Raw genomic sequence first — 22,946 nt, 5'->3', positions numbered from 1 at the left:
CGGCCTGCTCACCTGGCCAGCCGGGTGACCCCCTCCTCGTGCCCGGCCGAGGTCCTGAGCAGCTGCCAGCCCCCCTCCAGCTCCATGTGTTGCACCACATCATCGTTGCCGCCTCGGAGCAGCACGGCCTGCAGCGCATCCACTGCGGAGCTGCGGAGACACGGGTGCGGCTGTGGCTGGCAGGGCTCCCAGCTCCGCACCCCACACGCGCAGACATGCACGCGTGCATACACACACACACCCCCACACCCCTCCCTCTGTGCTGTTGGCAGACACGTCCCGGGGCTACCCAGCCTGCTCCCTACCAGCAACATCCTATGGGGTGCAGGCTCTGGGCTCTCCCCTCCCCCTCATCTGGGCACCACTGTGGACCCTCTGGTCTCAGGCAGACTACTCCTGTCTCCCCAACCCCCATGAGGGGCAGTTGGGGGCTCTGCAGGTAGTGTCCCCAAGGCCCTCTGGAGCAGGCAAGGCCCTCAGATTAATTTCAGGATAACAATCAGCTGCTCTTTACACCTGCCTTAAAGACCTTCATTTAATTTAAAAAAAAAAAAAACATGAAAAAGAAAATGGAGAAAACCCTTCATAAAAATGAACTCAAAAGGCAAATCAGGGTCTGACTCCTGCCTGGGCCAGGCAGCTGTGTCTGCCACGCCCAGCTGGCCCTCTCTCCTGTAGGAGGGGCCCAAGGAGGCAGAAACCAGCTGGAATTGCCGTCCCGCCGCCTCATTTGATGGATCCTTCCCCAGCTCAGGCAGAGGGTGCGGGGCTGCCAGTGAGCAGGCAGCAGGGGCAGGACCCCACAGACAGGACTGGGGACAGCAGTGCTGGCCCAGCATGGACCTGGCAGAGACTCACACCACAGCCTGCGGCCCGGAGAGACAGCACATCAGGGTCCCCAGGGCCGCAGCCCCCACCCCTGTGCTGATGCCCTCTCCTGACATCGACCGCCTCACATGTCAGGCCCCGCATGGGCCCTCAGACGTGAGTGCGCGTCAACGTAGGAGCCGTCCCTGGGGCTCCTGGCCCAAGGGCATGTGCCCACCCCCAGGGCAGTGCGCTGGACCCTCCACGGGGCCGTCAGGCGTCAGCTGCACGGGGTCTTCCTGTGACCTCGATGGCTCAGCTGCTAGGGTGCAGGGGCAGCCGGGGGCCTAGGCGCTTGGAGCATGAGGGCCAGGTCTTGCCAGCTGCACAGGACAGGCCTCACATCTGGGGAGGGGCGGGGTGAGCGTAGGGGAATCTGACGTGCTTTTGGAGGCCCCGTGACTGGTCCTGGTCCAGGGGTCCTGGCAGCCCAGGCAGCAGATGCTGGTCGACTCCCCCGAGCCCAGCAGTATGCATACAACCCACTGCCCCCACCTCGGCCCAGCTCCATCCTCATGGTCATCCCGGGGTGGAATGAGGGCTGTGGGGATGTCCCTGGTGTGGGGGGGCGGGGTCTGGTGTCCACGACAGCTGGACAGGCTCCCTGGCTGTGTGTCCACAGACTATACCCAGCTGGGTCCCGGCCCCAGGGAAGACACTAGAAGGTGGCTCCCACTGTCACAGGAGCTCTGCAATCCCAGCGGAGGCCCAGACACTGGGGGGACCCTGGATGTGGGGCGCCCACACCGACTGCAGGCACAGAAAACCATTCCAGCCACACGGTCACCGGGCAGATGCCCACGGTGCCCGCCAAGGAGTCCCGCACGATGTGGGCAGGGCTGGGCCACAGCTAGGGCCCAGCAGCTCTGCCCCTGGCTCCACACCCTGCTCCAGGCCTCAAGGCCCAGAAGAGGTGCCACCTGGCTACAGCGAACGGGCAGTGGTGAGGGGCAGGTCTGGCCGAGGAGCAGGTCGACAACTCAGATGAGGTGCCTCCCCTGCCTGTTCGCCCTACTGCCCAGGCTTTCTGGGGGTGTGGCGTTTGCAAGGGTCTGACTTGCTGGCTAGTGGCCTCCGTCAGAGCCGAGGCCTGTGCCCGGCACTGCACACATCCCGGCTCATGGGTGGCCCCCCCAGAACCCCTGGTTGGGCCATCGTGCTGTAGGCCCCACAGCTCAGACCACGGCGCTGGAGCCGGTGTGCTAGGCCCGGGGTTGCTTGGGCCACGTCCGCTGGGCCGTTCACATTTCCACCGGGTCTGCGCAGTCAGGCCAGGCCTGACACCCGGCCTTCGCTGGAGTGGACGCGTCAGTTCTGCGGTGAGGCGGCCCCGCAGTGGGGCGGGGTGAGCTGACTGTCCCTCGGGTGTCCCCAGCCAGACACCGGGGAAGGGCGGGGAGGCGGCCAGGCCAACAGCCACTCAGGCTCCGGTGGCCCTGGGGCGTCAGCTTCCTCTGCTCATCCTGTGGCCCCAGACAGCTGTCTGGAGCCCTGAAGAGCCACCAGGGGGACCAGGAATGTCCCCAGGAGCGGAAACAGCTCCACCCCGCCGTCCCCAGGCTCCTGCCCCAGGACCCAGGGCCCCAAACCCCAACGAGAGGCAAGGGGAAGGTGCCCGCATAGGCCAGTGGCACCAGGGGCCTGGCTCTGAGCCAACCCGGCATCACCCGTGTGGCAGTTGGGCCCTCCCCAACAGGGCTGGGGGCCGGGGCCAACCCAGGTGAGAGGCCGCTCAGGGGAGGCAGGGAGGCTGCTGCAGTTTCTGTCCGAAGGTGGGGGAGGAAGTGTAGGAAGTCAAGTGTAGGAAGAGCCGGAACTTGGAGCTGAAGACTGAGGTTGCAAACACAGAGTGGGCTCACGCAGACCCTGCCATACCCAAGCATTCCTCACGCTCCGCCCTCCCAAAGAAGGCGCAGTTCACAACCCGTCTGATGTCCCCAGGAAGCCCCGCCCCGACTGTCCCTATCCCTCCTGCCGCCCAGGGAAGCTGCACTCCCAGCAGGGACAGCCGCCACAGACGAGGGTGCCAGGGGCGCAGGTGGGGCCTGCTTACCTGCAGGGCTCGAGGCTCCGTGAGGCCAGGCCTGAGCTGGCGCTCTTCCTCTCCTTGGCCTGCAGGTTCCTGGGCAGCTGGACACCCACGGTGCAGCTGACCCGCAGCAGCAGCGCCGCAAACAGCTGGGGGTAGAGCTCCAGCACCGCCGGCCCAGACGACGGGGCAGACGCGACCTCGTACAGCGCACAGGTGGCCTGGGGACGGTGCCACCTCAGCCTCAGCCCTCCCCGCCCCGGGCCAGGTCTAACGAGGCCGGCCACAGCGGAGGCCGGACCCTGCACCCCAGCACCCAAAGCAGCGTGAAGCCCCACTTCCGTAGCAGGTCCCCCGTGTCCCCAGAGGTCTTGGGCCCTGGGAGGAGGAGGGGGCGCCTGAGGGGCGGCCGGGTGGGCGGGACGAGGAGCTCAGCCCTGCCCAGCTTGGTCCTCGGGGGCAGGAGGCAGGCCCAGGGCAGTGTGGCCGCCGGGGGACGGGCTCCCAGCATCTGCTCTTGGTGCTTTAGCGGGAGGAGGAGGAAACTCTCACAGCTGCTTTACTGTGCAAACGTTGCCAAGCTGGGTTTATTTTTTTTCCGCAGGATGAAACAGAGTGCGCTCCCTTGGGGACCAACACCTGCGGGGCCTTTACAAGCCTGGGCTCCAAGCTCGCCTGCTCCGGTGCCCCAGTCAGCCGCCAGGTGCCTGCGGGGTGCCACCCAGGCCCCCCGAGGGGCCCTCCCGCAGCGGCCACGCGGCCCCTTACCAGCCTCCTGGTCCAGCAGGGGGAAGGGAGGACGGGCCAGGCGTGCCGCCCCAGAGCCCACTCACCGCAAGGGGCGGCAGGGTGGCCACGCGGTCGGGCGCGCTGCTCAGCAGGAAGGCCCGGCTCTCTTTGAACGGCACGTCCCTGCTCATCTTCTCCAGGAGCAGCCCCAGGACCTGTGTGGCGAGGCCGGGCTCCACGGCCAGCGCCCTCCACAGGGTGCAGGTGTGGCTGGAGCGGGGCAGGAGGATGGTCACCCCGAGGCCACTGCCGGCCCCTGTCGTGCCCACCAGCCTCAGCTCCAGCCAGGCCACGAGTGGCACCCTGACCTCAGACCCGAACTCACCCCTTCCTCTGACCCAGTGGCCTGTAATCAGGCGGCCCGGGGGTGAGCAGAGCTGGCAATAAAGGGCAGAAGATCTCACTGGTACGGGGGCAGGGAGAGGAGGCGTCCCCTGGGCGCTGCCAGAAGCAGACACTGGGCTTCCTTGGAGGGGGCAGCGCCACCCCAGGCCTCGGGGGCACCTACAAGTCACTTTTCCCGCAATGAGCAGCACGTGGCCAAGGCAGGCAGGCACGTGAGTGAGGTCAGGCGGAGGCTGCAGGAGGCCCGAGCAGCCTGCAGACCCCGGGTGCTCAGACACGGGGAGGCGGCTGTGCGTCACACGTTTACAGAGAGAAGTGACAGCCTCCAGATAGCTAAGCGGACCCGGAAATTCTAAAAACGGAGCACATTTGGAAGCCGACCAACAGCCCTTTAGAAATGAGACACCGGGACGTCCCCGGCGGCCCAGTGGCCAAGACTCCGCGCTCCCAACGCAGGGGGCCCGGGGTCGATCCCTGGTCGGGGGACTAGATCCCACATGCTACGGTGGTGTGGCCAAAAAGACAAAAAAAAAGAAGAATTGAGACACCTAACCCTGCACTCAGTGACATATTTGGCACCAGCCTGGATACAGCAGGAGAGAGAAACAATGAACTGGAAGATAAACGGAGGGAGTTACCCAGAACCCAGCAGAGAACAATCACGGCGGAAATTCAGAACCAGACATGTAGGGGGTGGGACGAAAAGGTCTGGCAGACATTCGAGAGAGTGTCTGAAGAGGAGGGCTGAAAACCGGTCAGAGCTGACGACAGACACCAGCTCACAGGCTCAGGAAGCCCGGCAGCCACCTGGCGGGACGAGGAATGGACACCCACGCCCCCCACCCCCCAAAGGTGCAGAGCGCCATAGACAAGGGGCGCCTGGTGCGTGTCCCTCGCGACCTCGGCACCACCTGGACTCACAGGAGCCAGAAAAGGACACGTCCTCTTACTCAGACTCCAAGAAAGCACGCGCCCAGCTCGAGTCCCAGACTCTGGCAAACAACCTCCGAGAAGGACAGCTGAGTAAATGCGTGTTCAGACACACAGAAGTGGGGTTTGTCGCCCCCAGGAGCCGCACGGGGCTCTGGAGGGTGCACTCCAGTGGGAGGGCGCCAGGGCCCTTCGCCACCCGGTCTGTGCACACCAGGCAGCTCTGCTGTGACGCGGCGACGGCAGCCACGGGCACGGACGAGGAAACGAAGGTGTGCTCGCTCCCGGAACGCCGCCACGGACACGGACATTCCAGTTGCATATGACTTTCCGGACATGAAATATAATTCTTTTGACTTTTCCCCAACCGTTTGTAAGTGTGAAGCCCATCGTTGGCTCAGAGGCAGCGGGTGGTGGGCAGATTCGGCCCTGGCCGCACTGTGCCCACCCCGCCCTGACGACCCCGCTCCTATGAACACGCAAAGCGCTGGCACAGCAGGAGAGGAGGGGCAGCAGCGCCCGGCACCCCGAGGACAGCAAAAGCAGCAGGAGAAAGTCCCGAGGGCGCCACTGCCACCACGTTCAAGATCAGGCAAAGCACACCTCTGGCAACAGCCGTCAGACGGCGGCGACCTTTCAGGGAGTTTCGACCGAGCGGGCACGGAGCCTAGCGGGGGCTGGATGCCTGCCCCGTCTCCCTCTGCGCGCGGCTGAGGCCCCCAGGGCCTGTGGCAGTGTGTGTGCTCGTCTGCGTGAGCTGCACCCGTGAAAGGCAGGGACGCAGAGCCGAGGGGCGGGTGCGTGGGCAGACACACTGCCTTCACAGAGCAGCCGTGACAATGACGGGCAGGGCGGGGGGCTACCCCTGCAGAGGCCTGCACTGCCCAGGGACGCTGTGCCCACGCGGTCGTTCTCAGGGCCACCATTGGAGAACACAGAGTGTGCAACTTCCAAACTAATTGATTGGAAGATGAAATTGTGAAAAAGACCCTGTCAATCTAAAAAGGACAATGAAGAAGATAAAGAAAAAAGACCCAGAGAAGACAAAAAATAAGACAGTGGGTTTAACCCCAACTACGTCAGCAACCAAGAGCGTCTATTTACCCTGGAAAAGGAACACACCTAAACTGCGAGGGCAAAGGAAGGCTGACAGTGACGGGCCAGGAGAGGCGACGGCAGCAAACGCTGACAGACATGACCTGGGGAGAAGCCGTACACGTTGGAAGCGGGGGCCCCGAGCGGCGCCGGCATCTAAGTGAGAGCAGAGCAGGCCGCGCGAGCCCGCGCCTTGACGGCAGGTGCAGGCGCGTCCGGCCACTCGGCCCGTGGCCACGGGGAAGGGCTGTGGTGCCTCCCCGCACGGGGGCCTCCAGGAGGCCACGGGTGCCAGCCTCCACCCGGGCCGTGGACAGCAAAGGCAGGAGCAGCGGGCCCTGAGCTCTGGAAGCGCTGGGGCCACAGCAACGGCCACCGAGGGGAGGGGACCCCAGGGGCTGCGGTGCACAGACAGGGCCGGGCACAGGCCCTGGCGCGGAGAAGTCCCGCCCTGAGAGCCCGAGGTTGGCAACTTGAGGGTCACTGATGGCAGCTTGGGGGCTGGGGTGCAAGTGTGGGACGGATCAGAGCTCCCATACGTCGCCCCGCCCCGGGCAACCACGAATCCCCCCTTCCCCCCACGAATCTCCCCCACCCAGGAGGGGGCCTGGCCCCAGGGGTCTGCTCACAGATGATGGTGGACGCCCTCCAGAAAACCAGCCCTGAGGACTGGCCAGCACAGCCCATGAGAGTGAGCCTGTCTCCACCCAGTCCAGGGCCGGGGTCTCCAGGCTCCCACGCAGAGGGGCTGGGGCCCATGAACACCACACCAGGGTGGGAGTGACCCCGGAACGTGGAGCTCAGGTGGCTGGAGCCCCGTCCACCCCCGCAGGCTAGTGGGCACCACGTACCTGTCAAAGGGCAGGGGGCTGCCCAGAAGGCTGGACACCACGGAGGCGTGGTGCCGGGTCGCCAGGACGTACACGCTGTGCTGTGCGGCCTGCAGGACGTGCTCCCCGCGGGTCTCCTGCAGCTTGGAGCGCAGCACGCTCACGATCTCGGGCACCTGCGGGCGGGCAAGCAGCCGCGGTGAGGCCTGCAGCGGGGACACACCCACACCAGGGGCCAGTCCCCCGTGGCCAGGGCGCCGGGGCCCCGGGGAGGCTGGCTGGCCGAGGGGAGAGGAGGGAAGTCCTGTGAGATCAGAGCTCCCTGCTGCCGGCGCCCGATGGAGAGCAGGAGCCCAGAGCCCTCGGGGCCGAGGGAGGCAATCCCACATTCCACACGGGAAGCGACAGGGACCCAAGAGGGGCCTGCTGGAAGGAGGCGCTGAGTCACACACAGGCGTGTGCAGGGCAGGGCGGGAGGGGAAGACCACCGGGGTGCGCGCTGAGGCTGACAGGGGGACCCAGCCTGTCCCTGGAGGCAGGACACACGCGGGCTGCGCTGCTCCCACACCACCTCCGTGCAGTGTGCTGGAACAGGGACAGGGGCGTGGAGCCCTGTGCCCAGACTGAGGCCACGGCTGGGCTGGGAGAGGGCCGGCAGCCTCAGGCAGGCTTCATGGGCTGCAGCTGCTGCAGAGGCCGCAGACGGGCAACCAGGGCACGGTCGCCATTGTGGGCCCCGTGCCACGGGGGTGCCACTCACCATGGTGTGGGCTGCACAGCTGGGAAGCACCCTGGTGCAAGGTGAAAGCTGATGACAGAGCACTGGACACGGCCCCAGGGACACGGTCCCCGGGACGGGCAGCTGGCAGTCCGTGGGCTCCGCCAACCCTGGGCTCCTGGGCAGGGCTGGTGAGGAACCCGCCCGGGGGCCTGGGCTGCAGGAGCAGCGGGAGGGACCGGTGCGGGGGCACAGGGCGTGGCACTCGGCAGGGGAGGCGGCACTGCATGTCCAGTGCTGCCTGGGCCTCAGGGAGAGGCACTGCCGCCGCCATTTCTCAAAGGACTTGTAAGCATAATGAGGCTGTTTTCTTTTTATGACCTCGAGTCCAGAAGGTTGATAGCCTAACTCACAGGCATCCGCACCTCCTTCTAAGGACCTGAACCTCTTTGCTTTGCCCCCGCCCGCCTGCCCAGACCCTCGGCCGGCCCAGCTGCGTCTCCCTGACAAGACAGGCCGCCACGCTAAATAGCCTCCCCGTGTTCCTGCCTGGGGACCTGGGCGGGAAGGTGGTGCTTTGCTGGAGCAGCCTTTGCAGCCGCTGGGCCGGTGCCGCCCGTTAGCCGTGGCCGCAGCGACGTTCGCAGACGGACGCGCTGGGACCTTCCAGGCCACGGCTGCCACTGAAACGGGGCGAGGGGCACGGCTCCTCTCCAGTCTCCTGGGCTTTCTTGGCCACAAGGGGCCTGGTCGCCTGAAGGTGTGCAGGCCTGGCGGACTCAGGCACTTGTGTGCCTCCTGCACAGACGCGGGTGAGAGCGGCCTTCCTGCGGAAGCCTGTCCCCGTCACCCCAGGTTCTCAGGTGCATTGGACCATAGTGGCCCGTAGATATGCTTCATCGTATGTCGAATCTCTTATGTATATGTTTTCCCCTTTCTCACTTTGCTTTCTTGGATGTTGGTTCTCTTTCTGTGGCTTGTCTTGGCAGAGCTTTATTCCTAATTGTTTCACTGGGCTTATCTATCTTCTTCTCTAATGTCGTCTTTGCTGTTGCATATTCTTTTCAGCAGCTGTACCCGTTGGCGCCTGTGAGCAGCTTGAATCTGCTTCTGGCGAACCGTGATGGCAGCGCCCAGGCGCTCCGGCGTGGCGGGCTCTGGGGCTGCATCGGCACCGGGTTCTAGGCTTCCCAGGACTGGTGAGCCGGGGCCGCACCCTAGGCCCGCAGGGCTGCTCCAGACTTACCTTCACCAGCCCTGCTCCCGCGCCTCTGGGTGGCAAGCCCCGCGGGGGCCCTTTAACCTTCCCTCACACCTGGTCTAGACTGTTTCCTCACAATAGCCTCACGGAGCTATAATTGCGCACCACATACTTCGCCCATTTTAAGTGTACAAGTCAGTGGTTTTTCGTATATTCACAGCGTTGTGCAGCCATCAATTTTAGAATATTTCCATCACCTGAAAAGAAACCTCATTTCCACGAGCAGTCACTCCCCAGTTCCCCCGCCCCACCCCTGGCAACCACGAATCCACTTTCTGTGTCTGGATTTGCCTCTTCTGAACATTTCAGAGAAATGGAATCACGCTCTACGGGGCCTTTTGTGACCAGTTTCTTTCACCTTGCCAAGTGTTTTCCAGGCTCCTCCATGCTGCGGCAGGAATCAGCCCGTCACTCCTTCCTGCTGCTGAGTAGTGCTTCACTGAACGGGCAGATCCAGCTACTAACTGATGGGCGTCTGCGTTGTTGCCATGGTTGGGCTGCCAGGCGCGTGTCCGTACAGGTTCCCATGGGCATGGGCCCGCCTCTCCCGGGTACACGCCTAGGAGTGGAACTGCCGGGTTGGGCGGCGCCTCTGTGTTTACCGCCTGCCGGGCGTCTCTGCAGCAGCGGCTTCACTTCCCATGCCCGCTGTTTATTGAGAGGGCTCTGGTCTTTCCCGGCATGCCCGTCCCACCCTCCACCTGACCAGCCTGGCTTTGCTGGCAGAGGGGCTCGGCCCGGTCACGGGTCACCTGCTAGGACCACGTTTTCTGATTTAGTGTCAGACAAACTCAAAGTCCAACAGTGTCCAGGTGTCTCTAGGGGGTCACCCTGCCAGGCTCTCAGGGTAGGAAAGAAAACGGTGGCCCGCCATGGCCCCCATGGGTACTGATGCCAGTGGCCATGTCACATGAGACAGAGGTGGCACGTTGCAGACAGGCTGAAGGTGTAAGTCAGGAACACAGCACCCGGGGTGGGTGTGCTGAGTGTGTCTGGGAGCCTGAGCCAGAAGGACACAGCCCAGCAGCTCCCTGAGAGGCCAGCAGCAGGCTCGGTGTGTTGGGCCCAGGGAGAGGCACCTGGATTTATCAAGGACGGGTGGGACCCGAAACTATTAAGGAACTCCTGGAAGAAAACGGGGAAATCTTCAGGACATTAGGCTTGGCAATGATTTCTTGGATGTGACACCCAAAGCACAGGCAACAAAAGCAAACACAGGCATGTGGAACTATATCAAACTTTAAAACTTTTATGCATCAAAGGACACAGTCAAGAGTGTGAAAAGACAACCTATGGAATGGGAAAAATATCTGCAAATCATATATCTGATAATGGGTTAATATCCAGAATATATAAAGAACTCCTACAATTCAACAACAACAACAAAATCAAATAACCTGATTTAAAAATGGGCAAAGGACGCAAACTTCTCCAAAGAAGACATACAAATGGCCAACAAGCATATCAAAAGATGCTCAACGACACTAATTACGTGGGAAGTGCAAGTCAAAACCAACATGACATACCACCTCACACCCATCAGGGTGGCTACTATTAAAAAAACAGGTATTTAAAGGAAACCATGATTAGAGAAACAGAATACAAGTTAACATGGAGACACTTGATATACAAAAATATTAAATGAAAGAATATTACCAATATTAATAATTATAGAGGTCTGTTAATTTCCTCTTTTAGCTAATTAAAATAATATGCCATATTGTACTTCTGAGGCTTAGGGGAAAATGTCCATTCCTGAAGAACTTTCATTATGTAAAATATATATATATATATATATATATATATATATATATATATATATATATATACACACATATAAAACATTAAAAAAAAGAAAACAGGTATTAACAAGTACTGGTGAGGATGTGGAGAAATTGGAACCCCTGTGTGCTGTTGGTGGAAATGTAAACTGGTGCAGCCACTAAGGAAAACAGTATGGCAGTTCCTCAAAAAATTCAAAATAGAACTACCATATGATACTGCAAATCCACTTCTGGGTATTTACCCAAAAGAAAACAGGATCTTGAAGAGATATGTATTACACCCATGTTCATAGCAGCATTATTCACAGTAGCCAAGAGGTGAAAGCAGCCCAAGTGTCCATCCACAGATGAACAAGCAAACAAAATGTGCCATGTGTATACACACACCAGAACCACCAGTGGCCACTGCCTGCGGCCTGGTCTGTCCCCTCCCCCCACACAGAGCCACCAGGGCACCTTTCTACCACTCCAATCTGACCTGGAAGCCCCACTGAATGCAAAATAAGATCCAAACCTTGGCCCATCAAACCCCGACTAGGACTCACTGCTGTGCCCTGCGCCTCCCTCCTCCTTCCCCAGCCCCCTTCCACTCCCAGGAGGAGTGGCCACGATGGCACATGTTCCCCTCCAGGCACCACACCACACACTGCTGCCTTGGCATGCGGCCCCTCCGCCGGCAACTCCTGCTCCTCCCACCCTCCCTGGGATGATATTTGTGATATATCCATCCAATACAGGACCTGTATCCAGAATATACAAAGTACTTCTGCAAATCAATAAGAAAAGCACAGACAACCCAGAAGAAAAATGGGTAAGACTGGGGTCCTCACAGAAGAGGACGTCTGAATAGGCAGGAAATGTGCAAAAGTGTTCCACTTCATAAGCCACCAGAGAAACGCAAACAAAACTCGACCATGAAGCCGTTACACACCCACTGGAAAGGACAGAAACGGCGTTGGCAGGGGCGTGGCATGCGAGAGCTGCAGGCGGTGCTGGTGGGAGCTGAACGGCCTGGAGCGCCATCTGACAGCCCTGGGACAGCTGCACGGGGGCCTCTCCCGCAGGCCCCAGTCGCTCTCCTGGGTGTGTCTCCAACCAAAATGTACCCTCAGGTCCGAAGGACCCGCACTCTGGCAGCACTCTCGCTGCTCAGACTGGGAGCTGCCCAAGCGCTCACGGAGGTGGGTGGGTGAGTGACGTGGCCCTCACAACGGCACAACGGGAAGGAGCAGTGCTCGGGCCAGGCCGGGAGACGCGTCGGCTCACAGGCTGCCGCCATGCGGGGCAGACACGCGGCCGCTCTACGTAAGGTGCATGCCGAGGCGCGCTCTGTGCTGCAGGGCGTCTGCGGGGTATAAGGGACTCTGGAGTCGGAAGGCCCTCTGCTCCTGCCTGCGCGAGCCCCCAAGGCCGTGCGCTTAGGACAAACCTCCTTTTCTACTGCTATGCTTCACTTTAATGGGGAGCTTAACTCTCCCTCTAGGCACATGGGACCCTACCTGCCAGGCCATCGGCTCTCCAGGATTCACGGACACGCATTCTAGAAATCCCCTGACCCTTGGAGCCTGCCTCAGACCTACACCTACGAGGACCTGGGCACGTCTGTCACGATGGCTGCCGATGCATGTCTGGGAACTACGTGGACAGCCACGTGAGCTCACGGCCAGGAGGACTCAGAGGCGATGGGCAAGGCAGCACCCGAGTGTCCCGGGCACCTCTGCTCTGGGCCAGACCCGCCGCGGAACCCTCTGTGCAGGCACCCGGGGACCCTCTGGACCTGCGTCTTCACCAGCAATGTGAGCAGGGAGCTCAGCCAGTGCTGGCTCGGTGCCAAGTGATAGCCCCTGGCACTGGCATTTCCCTCAATTGCCTTTTCTACCCTTAAGTTCTCAGCAGTTACTTTCACTTAATTCTGTCTTCAAAGAGAAGAGAAAGATTTGTCCAAATCAGGCCCACAGGGAAAAGGAGCGGAGCACTGAGGGCCAAACCTCAACAGAGCAGGGGTTGGGGGTGAGGGAGTGGGGTGGGGCGCCCCAAGTTACCCAGCCCCGCCCACCCACACTCTTGGCCTGTCCCAGACAAGACCACGCCCACACCCGGCCCCTGACGAGCCCCGCCCCGGCCCTGGCCACGCCCATGCCCGACCCCTGCCAATCCCCGCCCCAGCCTCGCCCGGCCCCACCTTCTCCAGGAGCACGTTGGCCCGCTCCTTCAGCAGGCAGTTGATTATCACTGTAGCGGCTCGGGAGCAGTTCTTGTCGGGGTCTCCCAGGCCCTCAAACAGGGTTAACAAGAGGCTGATGAGTTGATCTGGCGGGAGGCGCTTGCCAATAATCTAGGAGGACAGTTGCGTCAGGAAGACTGAGAGCACAGAGTCAGCACACCTTCCAGGCGTAACATCCCAGGGGCTCGAGTTTCCGGGGAAGGGCTGACAACATTTCCGCCTCTCAAATCCCTCCTCCAGCCTTTCCCACCCTCTTGCAAGCCCTGTAAGACTTCGGGAGCTCCTGCCGGTGCAAGGGTGGGGTGGCCCATGCACAGGAGCCCCCATCCCCAGACTGAAGCCTGGCCGGGTCCAGGAGGCAGCCTCCAGGGCCTCCAGGCCCAGGCCCCTGGAAGAGGGGTTCCTGGGCAGCTGCAGGGCCCAGGTCAGTGTGCCCTCCCTGAGGCTCCTCCTGCCCAGTGGGGCGGGCTGGGAGTGGCCCTGGTGGTGCAGCCTCTCTAGAACTCTCTAGAATACAGAGAGTAAAGGGCAGATGGTGGCATGTTCTACCCTGGACGGCCTGGCCACCAAGAATCTATGGACCCTCAGCTCCCCCTGCAGCCCCTGTCCTTCCCTCCACATGAAAGAGCAACCAGAAGTTAAAGCAGATAAACTTTGTACAAAGAAGAAATAAAAGTGCTTGAATATCCAAGAAGTCTGATCCCAAACATAAAGTTCTGCTCTGCCTGGACTCGCCCAGGGCGGGGTCTTTGCTTCCCAGCGTCTGAGCCCGCCACCCCCCACCCCCAACAAAGGGCCCTGTTGACCCCCTTCCCTTCCTTCTTCGGCAGGAGAGAAAGCCTCCTGACCCCTGAGGGCCATTTCCAGTCACCACATGGAACAACAGCACCGCCCTGGCTTGGGGGCTCACGGGGTGGGCTAGGGGCAGCTTTCTCAACCCTTTGGAGCCAGGAGCTGAGCTCCCGCCCACACCCTCCCCGCTGGGCCTCTGTTGGGAGGGGGGAACCCAGCAAGCACAGGAGGGGGCGGGAGGCGGTGCTGACACCGAACTCTCTGAGCGAGACCCGTCCTGTGCCCGGCCCGGCCCGCCCCCGTGGAGCCCGTGCACGAGAGGAGGTGCTGCAGAGGCCCTCTGGGCCCTGACGGTGCGGCCCCTCCTTCCCTCGCAGAGGCCCTGGCAGGTACCTGGGCTACGCTGTGGCAGGTGTGGAAGAGGATGGAGGGCTCAGGGTGCCCCAGGCCGTCTCTGAGGGCGAGGAGCTGCTCAACCGCATCGTCCCGGTAATCGCGGGAGAAGCCTGCAAAGGCGGGAGGGAGCGCAGGGCTGGGCGGAGGCCTCCCCGGCCTCCGGAGGCCCCGACTCTGCTCCCTCACCACACCCCCTGCACCTCTGCCCAGCCAGGGGCTCACCCTCGTAGCCCAGCTGGAGGTAGAGCAGGGAGTAGACACAGCTCACAGCCTCCAGGCGGGTGGCAGGCCGTAGGTCCGCGCACCGTGGGGAGAAGAGGCCGAGCAGGAGGCCCAGGTTGTGGAAGGGCACCAGGGCCTGGAGAGGCAGATGTGCGGGTGCTGTAGGGGCACGGGGGGCAGATGGCCAGAGATGGGGGCTGGAGCTCAGGAGATGCTGCGGTGGGCAGGTGCCACCTGCACCCAGATATGGGCAGGGGTGTGACCAGAAGGGCAGCCCCTGTCCATCCCTTTGGCCAGCATGGCCCCTTGTCAAGCTCCTCCTCCCGCATGGCGACCCTCACCCTCCAAGTGCGGGTCCCCAAGAGGGGAGGAGGGCTGGGCGAGTAGGTGTGTGCAGGCAGAGGGACGGTCAGGCTCTGCTGCCTCAGCAGACACATGGGAAGTCCCCGCCCCAGAAGGCAAACCCCCTATCAGGTAAGGGGGCTGCTGCATGAGACCCCTCTCCTCCTAATTGGGTCCTGGTCCCATCTTTCAGAGCCTTTTCTGCTCTCCTCAAATACTAAGCCTTCCCGACCCTGCTCTTAGCAAAGGGCCTTGCTTCCTTCGCCCTGGACACGGGGACGTCAACTACCGCCCCCGCCATCACACAGCCCTCGGCCTTCGTGGCTCCACCAGTGGGCTGTCAGCCCCCCACACGAGAGGCCTCCGCAGGGAAGCACCCCGCCCCGCCCCTGTCCTGCACAGGCTCCTCAAGGACGTGTAGGGCTCCCAGGCTGCTGGGAGTCACCAGAGGGGACTTCCGGAAGGCGGGAGCGTCGGACAGAGGACCGCCAGCTGCTGTTCCTCTTAGTGAGGGCAGAGCTCTGTCTCATCACAAACAAACGTGAACTCTGGTTGGACCAGGGTTACATGAAAAACAGGCCACAGGAGAACCTGGGTGGGAAAAGCCGTCTAAGCGAGCAAACAGACAGATGCTTCTGGAACACGACGAAAAATAAATACTGCCAACCAAATCAAACATCGCGCTTAAGAGTGAGACCGTAAAGGCTTGGGGCTGCCGCCAGCTTTCACCTTCCTGCTAACGGCAGCACGAACTAACATGCATCAATATCGGGGGAGAAAGGCCAAACTCGCGGCATTTGTAAACTATGATGACTGTATCTGAAGAGCACAGAGAATTAATCAAAAATTCATTAGAAGTAACAACGGAATCTTATAAACTACCCAGTTCCTAAATACCCAATAATCCATAGTTTTCCTGCCTACCAGCAATAAGCAAATTATTAAATACAGTGGGAGAAAAAGTCACGCTGACAACAGCAACAGAACCTGTGACCCAGAACCTGCTTCTGAGGGACCCAGAGGGACCTGGATGGAAAGGCCCATTATTAAAAGATGTTACTGCTCAACACACGAAAATGTGGGGTGCATGCCCCCATAAAGCCGTGCTGGGAGCATTTGAGGACTGTGTCCAATCTACCCTAAAACCACCTGATTAATGGCCTTGAAAGAACTGTGAAATTCTGAAAACGTGAAAAGGAGCTGCTTACTCTTAGCAAATAGTAAAACGCATAATAACCGCACGGTTCTTGAACCAAGCTCCTTCCCACCCACTCCAACCACCGAGTAATACTTGCCTTTTCCGCAGCATTTCGTGGGTTCAGGTCCCCCTGCCTTTGCCCAAACTGCTGCTTCTGCCGCGAACGCCCTCCTTTTCTCCTTTCACACCCAGGTCCCCGTCACCCTTTCCCTCCTCTGGGGAGCACATCATGCTTTAGTCCCGGCCCATGCTCCCGCTCCCAAGGACGAGGGTGCCCATCAGATCAACACAAAGGCCAGCCCTGAGGACAATTCCTGGCCCTCATGGTCCTCCGTCCATGGCCCAGAAAGAGGACGGGGGCACTCACTGGGATGCGGGATGAGCCCAGGCAGCAGCTGGGCGAAGGGCAGAGAGCGTGCTGGCACTCAGAGACGCAAGGGCCCCAGGCAGTGGTGCCCAAGCCGAGGGGCCAGGAATGGGGACAGGGCAAGGGAGCGGCCATGCGGGTCGCCACCTGGGTACTCACACTGATGTGCAGGTGCTTCAGGAAGTACTGCAGCAGGCAGGCGCTCAGGCCAAGCGCCCGCACCCGCTCGTGGCCCCTCGGGGACTTGATCCATGGGCTCAGGTGCTGGGGAAGAGGGGGGCTTCATATAGGTGCCCTGCCTACAGCCACCCTTCTGGGTGTGGGGGCCAGTGTGCCAGGTCAGAGCAAGCCCCCTGTGCAGTGCACCCCGCCCCGTCACTCCGTCCTGCTGGCCTGGCTCACGGCCATGGCCACCCAGAGCAAGCCAGGCATACAGAGGGACAGGGTGTTCCTAGGAGTGGGTCGGTCCTGCCCCAGCCCACTGCGGTGCTGCAAGGGCAGGAAGCCATGCCGCAGGCCACCGCAGGCCAGTCTGCCATTGCGATGGCCCCAGAAGGTCAGGAGTGCATGTCTGGGGCACCTCAGGGTCTCTCCATCCCGGCACCATGTGATGGAGGGGAGGGGAGAACCAGCTCGGGGCCCCCATCTGGGTCGGGGACCGCACCCATCTGCATACCTGCCCAGGCAGGAGGGGGTCCCCCCGCCGCTCACAAACCGCCCCCCCTCCTTGCATAGTGCAGCACACTGTCCCCACGGCGCCCCTGCCCCGGGGAAGCGCACACCCACCGCACACCTCCACCATGACCTGCAGGCCCTGGGGGGTCATGTTTCGCTGAAGGAGGCTTGTCAGTAAGTCCTTGAGGGCCTGCACGGTGTCCAAGTACAGGGGCTGGAACGAGAGAAGCGGCCGGTCCAGCCGTGACCCTGCCACCCGCGCACGGGCACCCGCAGCCGGGGCCACGCTCTTACCTCCTGGTGGCCGTCCACCCCCTCGGGCTCAGGCAGCACGGCCATAACGCCATGCAGGCAGCTGTGGATCAGGTCCGCCTGCGCCTGCCCCTCCAGCGCCGGCTCCAGGGAGCTGAGCCTCGAGTTAAGGGCCCAGCGCTCACGCAGAGGGGCCCCCCGGCCGGGCCCCCCAGCCACCGGAGGAAAGGATACACCAGGTAAGTGCAGGCAAGCATGGCCTTCTTCCGAATGGGCGTCCTCAGGGAGTCCGGGGGCTCGGCCTTGATGAACTCCTGGGGGAGCAGCCGCCGGATGGCCCTTGGTCACAGCACCGGCTTGCCTCCCAGCCAGCCGCCCGCTCAGCCGCCGCCCCTCAGCCCGCTCGGGCACGCAGGCCCCTGCCCAGGCCCCGCCGGCGCTCACCATCATCTGAGCCACCAGCTCCGGCTTCCTCAACAGCTGGAACGAGCTGCCGCGGGAGCTGCTGCAGATGGCCTGGCTGGCCATGCACACGCTCCGCGCGAGGCACAGCCTCAGGGCCGGGTCCTGCGGGGACGCGGGGCTGCGGGAAGGCACCAAGGCCCGAGGCGGCAGCCGCTCCCTCTAGGCCCGTGGGGCTGAGCCAGGACGGGGGCTGCCCACAGCAGCGAGACCAGACCACCGGCCCGCTCTTCCCGCCAAAGCCAGAAACGCCCCCCTCCACTCTGGGGCTCTTGGCCAGCCCTCCACGTGGGCCACGGGGGGTCTGTGAGGGAACCCGGGGCCCTCGGCTCTCTGCCCGGCCTGGGCCTGGGGGGCCCCGGGTCACGGCCCCGGGCAGACGCCGTAGGCAGACGCCCGCTCCATCCACCAGTGGGGTGGCTGGAGGTGCTCCCAAGGTGGAGGGGAACCTGCTGCCCAAGAAGAGCCCCGGCAGCGGGGGGCTGCCCCCCACTCAGTCAGAGCGACCCCTCTCAGCACAGCCCCGCCGCCCGGCTGGCTGCAGGGGAGCCGGGGCGGAGGGGCTGCTCCCTCAGGGGAGACCCAGCCGCTCCAGAGGGGGCTGCCAGGTTAGTGCCGCAGAGTCCAGAGGGAAACACGTTAGTGAGGCCAGAGGCCACTGTCACTGGCTGCAGAACTCACCCCTCCCCGGCGCTGGCCAAGAGGGCAGCCGTGAGCATCAGGGAGCAGAGCCAGGAGAGGGGCTGCGGCCGAGGCCCCGCGCCCAGCCTGCGAGCCCTCACCTCCCCCTCCTTCCCACCCGCCGTCCGGGGCTCCTGGGCCCCCGTTCTGCTCCGAGGCGGTGGGGACAGGCCCCGGAGCGGTGTCCCGAATGCTCTGCCCTTGGACTGGGACCAGGAGGCCCCAGTGGGCACCCCTGGCTGCCGCCCCGGAAGCTCACGGCCCCGCCCGAAGGCGAGAGGAAAGCAGAGCTCCCGCTCCGCTCCTGCACACTGTACCTTGGTCTCTACCTTTATCCCCAGAACCTGAACGACAGAGGTGACGTGAGTTAGCGCGTGAGGCCCCAGTGGCGGCACCCCTCCCTCTCTCCCTCCCCGCGACACGGCCGGGCACCCACCTTGGTGCTGAAGCACTGGGACATGTTCCGGAAGATGTCCGACTCCACCCTGGCCAGCAGCAGCTCGCGGGGGGCCCACGCTGCCACGTGCCCGTAGCACAGGATCAGCGTGCTCTTCACTTTCTCCACCTCGTTCTCACTCCGATCCTGAGAGGCCGGAGGCTTCAGCAGGGCTCTGTGGCACAATCACCCCCCACCCCCGCCAGCAGCCGAGCACTCCGACCCCACGTGCGTGGGAAGCAGGGCACAGCTGGTCGGGAGGAAGAGAGCCCCAAGGTCGGGAACAGCAGGACGGGACAGGACTGGGCAGGCTCGGGCCTGCTGGGGACCAAGGGGCAGAGGGGAAAGGACGCAGCAGGGGACCAAGGTGGGAGGGGCAAGCAGGAGGAAGAGCTGGGGGGCTGAGAGCAAGGGAAGGGCCAGAGGTGGGGTCCCTGCCTTCACTTGGTGGCTGCCCAGGAGCCCCCCTCCGTCTCAGGGCCTGTTCACACTACACAGCCCTGAGATTCTGTCACCGGCTGACCCAGGCACAGGGAGACTGAAAACCTAGGGGCAGGGCTGGGGTGGAGGCCTACAGCGGGGGTCCAGCCCCCAGTGGGGCTTCAGCGAGCACGCAGCCTCCACTGGCCACCAGGGGGCAGAGGACGCACAGATAGGCGGTGGCAGAGGAAGGTGGCCGCCCCCATCCCTGCTGCCCAGAGCCCCTCTCACTGCCCCAGTCACCAGCTGGGAGGGAGCCCTCATCCGCCAGCCCTGCCCACGACCGGATGCCAGCTCCCTGACCCACCCCCAACGTGCGAGGCACCAAAGCCCAGGAGGCGCCAGGACCAACCCTCCACCCCACAGAACCTCAAAATGCAGGGTACCACGGCTAAGACAAAATCACAGGCCAGGCCCACCCCAGACCTCCCCTTCAGCTGTCAGCCTGACCTTTGTACCTTAAAAATGTTGAAAATGCCGGCAGATTTTCTGAACACATCTGACTTTACAAAGTCCTCCAGCTGGGCCAGGGTGTCATCCAGGTGGGAGCTGGCACAGATCCCAAAGCAACAGGCAAGGCCCTGGGGAGGTACACAGGTGCACTCACACCTGGGCAAGGTCGGGGACGGAGAGGAGTACACATGCATGCGCACACCATCCAGTGCGCCTGTGCACACCACACACACATACACACAGGTACACACGCTGGCTGCACGTCTGAGAGGACAGAGAGTGTGACCACTGCCAGCAAGCCTGCGGGCATCCGGGCCTCCCGTGGGGAAGGGGCGGCCACCTCACGCTCGCTCTCCTCCTGGTATCTGGCGGTTTCCAGCAGCTCCTGCAGATGTTTTCTCACCACCTCCTTACTTGAAGCAGCACCCAGGGTAGTTCCTATGCATTTATACAGGAAGTTCTGCAACGAAGTCAGAGAACAGGGTTGTGCCTGGCTCCCGAGTAGAGGGACGCCCAGCACTACCAAAGCGCTGCCCCTGGCGGTGCCCGCGCTGCCAGCGGACGCGGGAGCCCACGACACTGACCACCGCAAGGACCAGAGGAGTCCTGGGCGGCGTGTGAGGAGCAGGAGGGGGTGCGGAGCTGCTGCACCGCCCCGCCGTCAGCCACTACGAGGGGGCTCGCAGGCCTTCTCGCCCAGCCTCTGCCAGGACCACAGGGGCCACCAGAGACAGGCTCAGGGAGCAAGTGACACGGAACCAAGGAACAGGAACTGAGGACCATGCCCACAACACCCCAGCAGGTTGTCCTCCCACACCTCTTCCTAGCAGGGGGTCCCCCTCCCCCTGCACCTCCTCCCGGGGCGTTCCCCCCTCGCCCTGCACCTCCTCCCGGGGCGTTCCCCCCTCGCCCTGCACCTCCTCCAGGGGCGTTCCCCCCTCGCCCTGCACCTCCTCCCGGGGCGTTCCCCCCTCGCCCTGCACCTCCTCCCGGGGCGTTCCCCCCTCGCCCTGCACCTCCTCCCGGGGCGTCCCCCCTCCCCCTGCACCTCCTCCAGGGGCGTTCCCCCCTCGCCCTGCACCTCCTCCCGGGGCGTTCCCCCCTCGCCCTGCACCTCCTCCCGGGGCGTTCCCCCCTCGCCCTGCACCTCCTCCCGGGGCGTTCCCCCCTCGCCCTGCACCTCCTCCCGGGGCGTTCCCCCCTCCCCCTGCACCTCCTCCCTGGGCGTTCCCCCCTCGCCCTGCACCTTCTCCAGGGGCGTCCTGTTGTAGTTGGGTAGCTGCTTGCACATCTCCAGGCTCAGCTGGCAAATCCATGTGTTGTCAGACACAACAGCCAGAGTGTCCCGAAGGAACTGCGGGCAGGAGCTCTACCAATGAGGGGCCGGAGCTCGGCCTTTCACTGGGCTGGCTGGGGAGGGACCCAATGCCTGGGGGTGTCACAGGCAGGGACCTCAGGGTCCTGTGCCACGGCTCTGAATAGCTAGATCACTTTCGAGCCCAGACAAAACAAATTCTGGGTGGTCAGGCACGCACCACAAGGGGGCACAGACAGCTCTGAGCCAAGCAGGGGAGAGGAGAGAAGGCTCCAGTGGCCAGAGCAGCTCAAAGCCCCTGTAATGTGACTCTGTCACAGCAGGGTGACAATCTGTGAGGTCAGTAGGCAGTGCTCACCCCCAGAGACACCCACCTATCCCTCTGCCCCTCCCCCAGCCACACCGCTAGGTCAAGGCAAACATTGCAACCCTGGGGAGGTGCAGTTCCCCTAGCATCTGCTGCCCCAAGCTCTCCCCACCCGGGCCAGAAAAGGCCCCTGGGTCCAAGACAGGCTACGCTCTCGCCTCCTCTCCCTTCTCTCACCGTCAGCAGCTTCTCCTCCCATTCCTTCCGTGACAGGGTTTCCTCCGTATATCCTGAAACGACCAGACCAGTCATCCGCTCAGCCCAGCAGACAGACCCACGCCCACAGGCAGGAGTGCAGTGCTCAGAGCACCGCCCCCCGCACCGCCCCCCGCCTGGCCCCGTCAACCCTAGCACAGCGGAAGGAAGGGCTGCACCCACGTCCAGTGTGCTCCCAGGTGACAACCAGCAGGGAGCATCTTGTCAGCCCCACTGTCCAGGCCCTTTCCTGAACCACAGCAGAGGCCATTTCTTCCAACTTTCAAAACCCTGGTCCCCACTGGCCGGGCTTGGTGCCGACTGGCTGAAAACACGGCATCAGAGGAGGACCGGCGCCGCCCACCTCTGGGCCTCACCGTCCAGGTGCTCCAGCAGCAGGGGGATGGCGGTCGCCCACCGCTGACCCAGCACTGGATGGATGTCCCGGCGAAGGACGCTCAGGAGGCGCAGCGAGGCCGCCCCGCGACCGTCCCCCAGGTAGGGGCTGGAAGACACGGCCTGGAGGAGCCAGAAGCGGGTTCTCCACCGGCGCCCAGGGCCACAGCGCCCCAACGCCCCACACGAGGCCGAGCACGGCCACCCAGGAGGGGCAAGAAGCCCCCAGAGACGCAGCTCCCCAAAACCCCGCCTGGAGTGTCCTTCTCACAGCAGTGACAGGGTGAGGACGGGGACAAAGGAGAGGGCCCACTCCTCCCCGACATCCCCGGCGTGCGCGGCTGCCCAGCGGCCACCGGCCTGGGGAGGTGGTGCTTCTGGGAAAGCAAGCCCCCCAGTGCACTGCTTACCAGGAGCCTGGTGGTCATGGCGTAGGGAGATGGAAGGGTCGCTGCGGGGGAGACAGACGTGCAACACTCAGGGCCGCCCGTGCCCTGGGGTCAAGGTGGGCTGGGGGTCCGGGCCAGGGCCGGGGGCGCACCGTTGCCGTTGTACTGAATGAGGAGGGCGTGGGCCCCCGCCTCCTGCCTCTTCTGGGCCAGGTGCACGAGGCTCCTGCAGAGCGGGGTCAGCGCCCCGGTGAAGCGCACGGGGACGAGGAACTCGAGCAGGTATGGCCAGAGGACCTGGGGGCAACAGCACGCGAGTCTGCAGGCACACGCAGCCTCCCTGCACCCGCTCCCGGGTGTGCGGGCAGCAGACCCCCGGGCCGAGGGCTCAGGAGGGGCGCGGTGGGTCCCAGGGGGTGGGCGGCACTCACGTCGCCCATCCTGTCCACGGTGGTGCTGACCAGGTAGAGGGTGCTGACACTGATGGCCCGCACGCTGTCTGCCGCCGGGGCCTCGCTGTCGGCGCCCAGCTTCTGAGGCTGCCGGAGGGGAGGGCGGAGTGTGTGCTCTCTGCTCTCCAGGTTACACCGTCGTGGGCTCCGGCCCTGAGGAGACGGCCTGAGCGAAGCAGGACAGACCCTGCCCAGCCCTCACTG

At 63.2% G+C, this 22,946-nt stretch overlaps 1 protein-coding gene across 5 annotated transcripts in view; it reads right to left on the bottom strand.

The window, feature by feature from the left end:
- The window catches only part of MROH1 (maestro heat like repeat family member 1), a 67,374-nt gene that overhangs the window by 2,910 nt on the left and 41,518 nt on the right, over window positions 1–22,946 (bottom strand). For 3 of the 5 annotated variants that reach the window (XM_082432953.1, XM_082432949.1, XM_082432951.1), the window contains 22 exons: window positions 22,722–22,829; window positions 22,443–22,587; window positions 22,312–22,352; window positions 21,883–22,024; window positions 21,488–21,540; window positions 20,875–20,982; window positions 19,969–20,088; window positions 19,634–19,756; window positions 18,696–18,842; window positions 18,577–18,603; window positions 17,561–17,683; window positions 17,351–17,430; window positions 17,159–17,270; window positions 16,983–17,078; window positions 16,349–16,453; window positions 14,283–14,418; window positions 14,058–14,170; window positions 12,831–12,983; window positions 6,907–7,061; window positions 3,730–3,895; window positions 2,921–3,117; window positions 13–150 (listed from right to left, as the gene is read on the bottom strand). In XM_082432953.1, the coding sequence (XP_082289079.1) occupies window positions 13–150; window positions 2,921–3,117; window positions 3,730–3,895; window positions 6,907–7,061; window positions 12,831–12,983; window positions 14,058–14,170; window positions 14,283–14,418; window positions 16,349–16,453; window positions 16,983–17,078; window positions 17,159–17,270; window positions 17,351–17,430; window positions 17,561–17,683; window positions 18,577–18,603; window positions 18,696–18,842; window positions 19,634–19,756; window positions 19,969–20,088; window positions 20,875–20,982; window positions 21,488–21,540; window positions 21,883–22,024; window positions 22,312–22,352; window positions 22,443–22,587; window positions 22,722–22,829 (2,588 nt within the window). Of the gene's footprint in view, window positions 1–12; window positions 151–2,920; window positions 3,118–3,729; window positions 3,896–6,906; window positions 7,062–12,830; window positions 12,984–14,057; window positions 14,171–14,282; window positions 14,419–16,348; window positions 16,454–16,982; window positions 17,079–17,158; window positions 17,271–17,350; window positions 17,431–17,560; window positions 17,684–18,576; window positions 18,604–18,695; window positions 18,843–19,633; window positions 19,757–19,968; window positions 20,089–20,874; window positions 20,983–21,487; window positions 21,541–21,882; window positions 22,025–22,311; window positions 22,353–22,442; window positions 22,588–22,721; window positions 22,896–22,946 lie in introns of all 5 variants that reach the window. The other 2 variants (XM_082432950.1, XM_082432952.1) reach the window with 2 other exon arrangements.

The sequence above is a fragment of the Balaenoptera physalus genome (genome assembly GCF_965194825.1).
Source record: "Balaenoptera physalus genome assembly, chromosome: 17".
NCBI lineage: Eukaryota > Metazoa > Chordata > Mammalia > Artiodactyla > Balaenopteridae > Balaenoptera > Balaenoptera physalus.
Note: the sequence above shows the minus strand (reverse complement) of the source record. Positions and strands in the feature narration are given on the sequence as shown.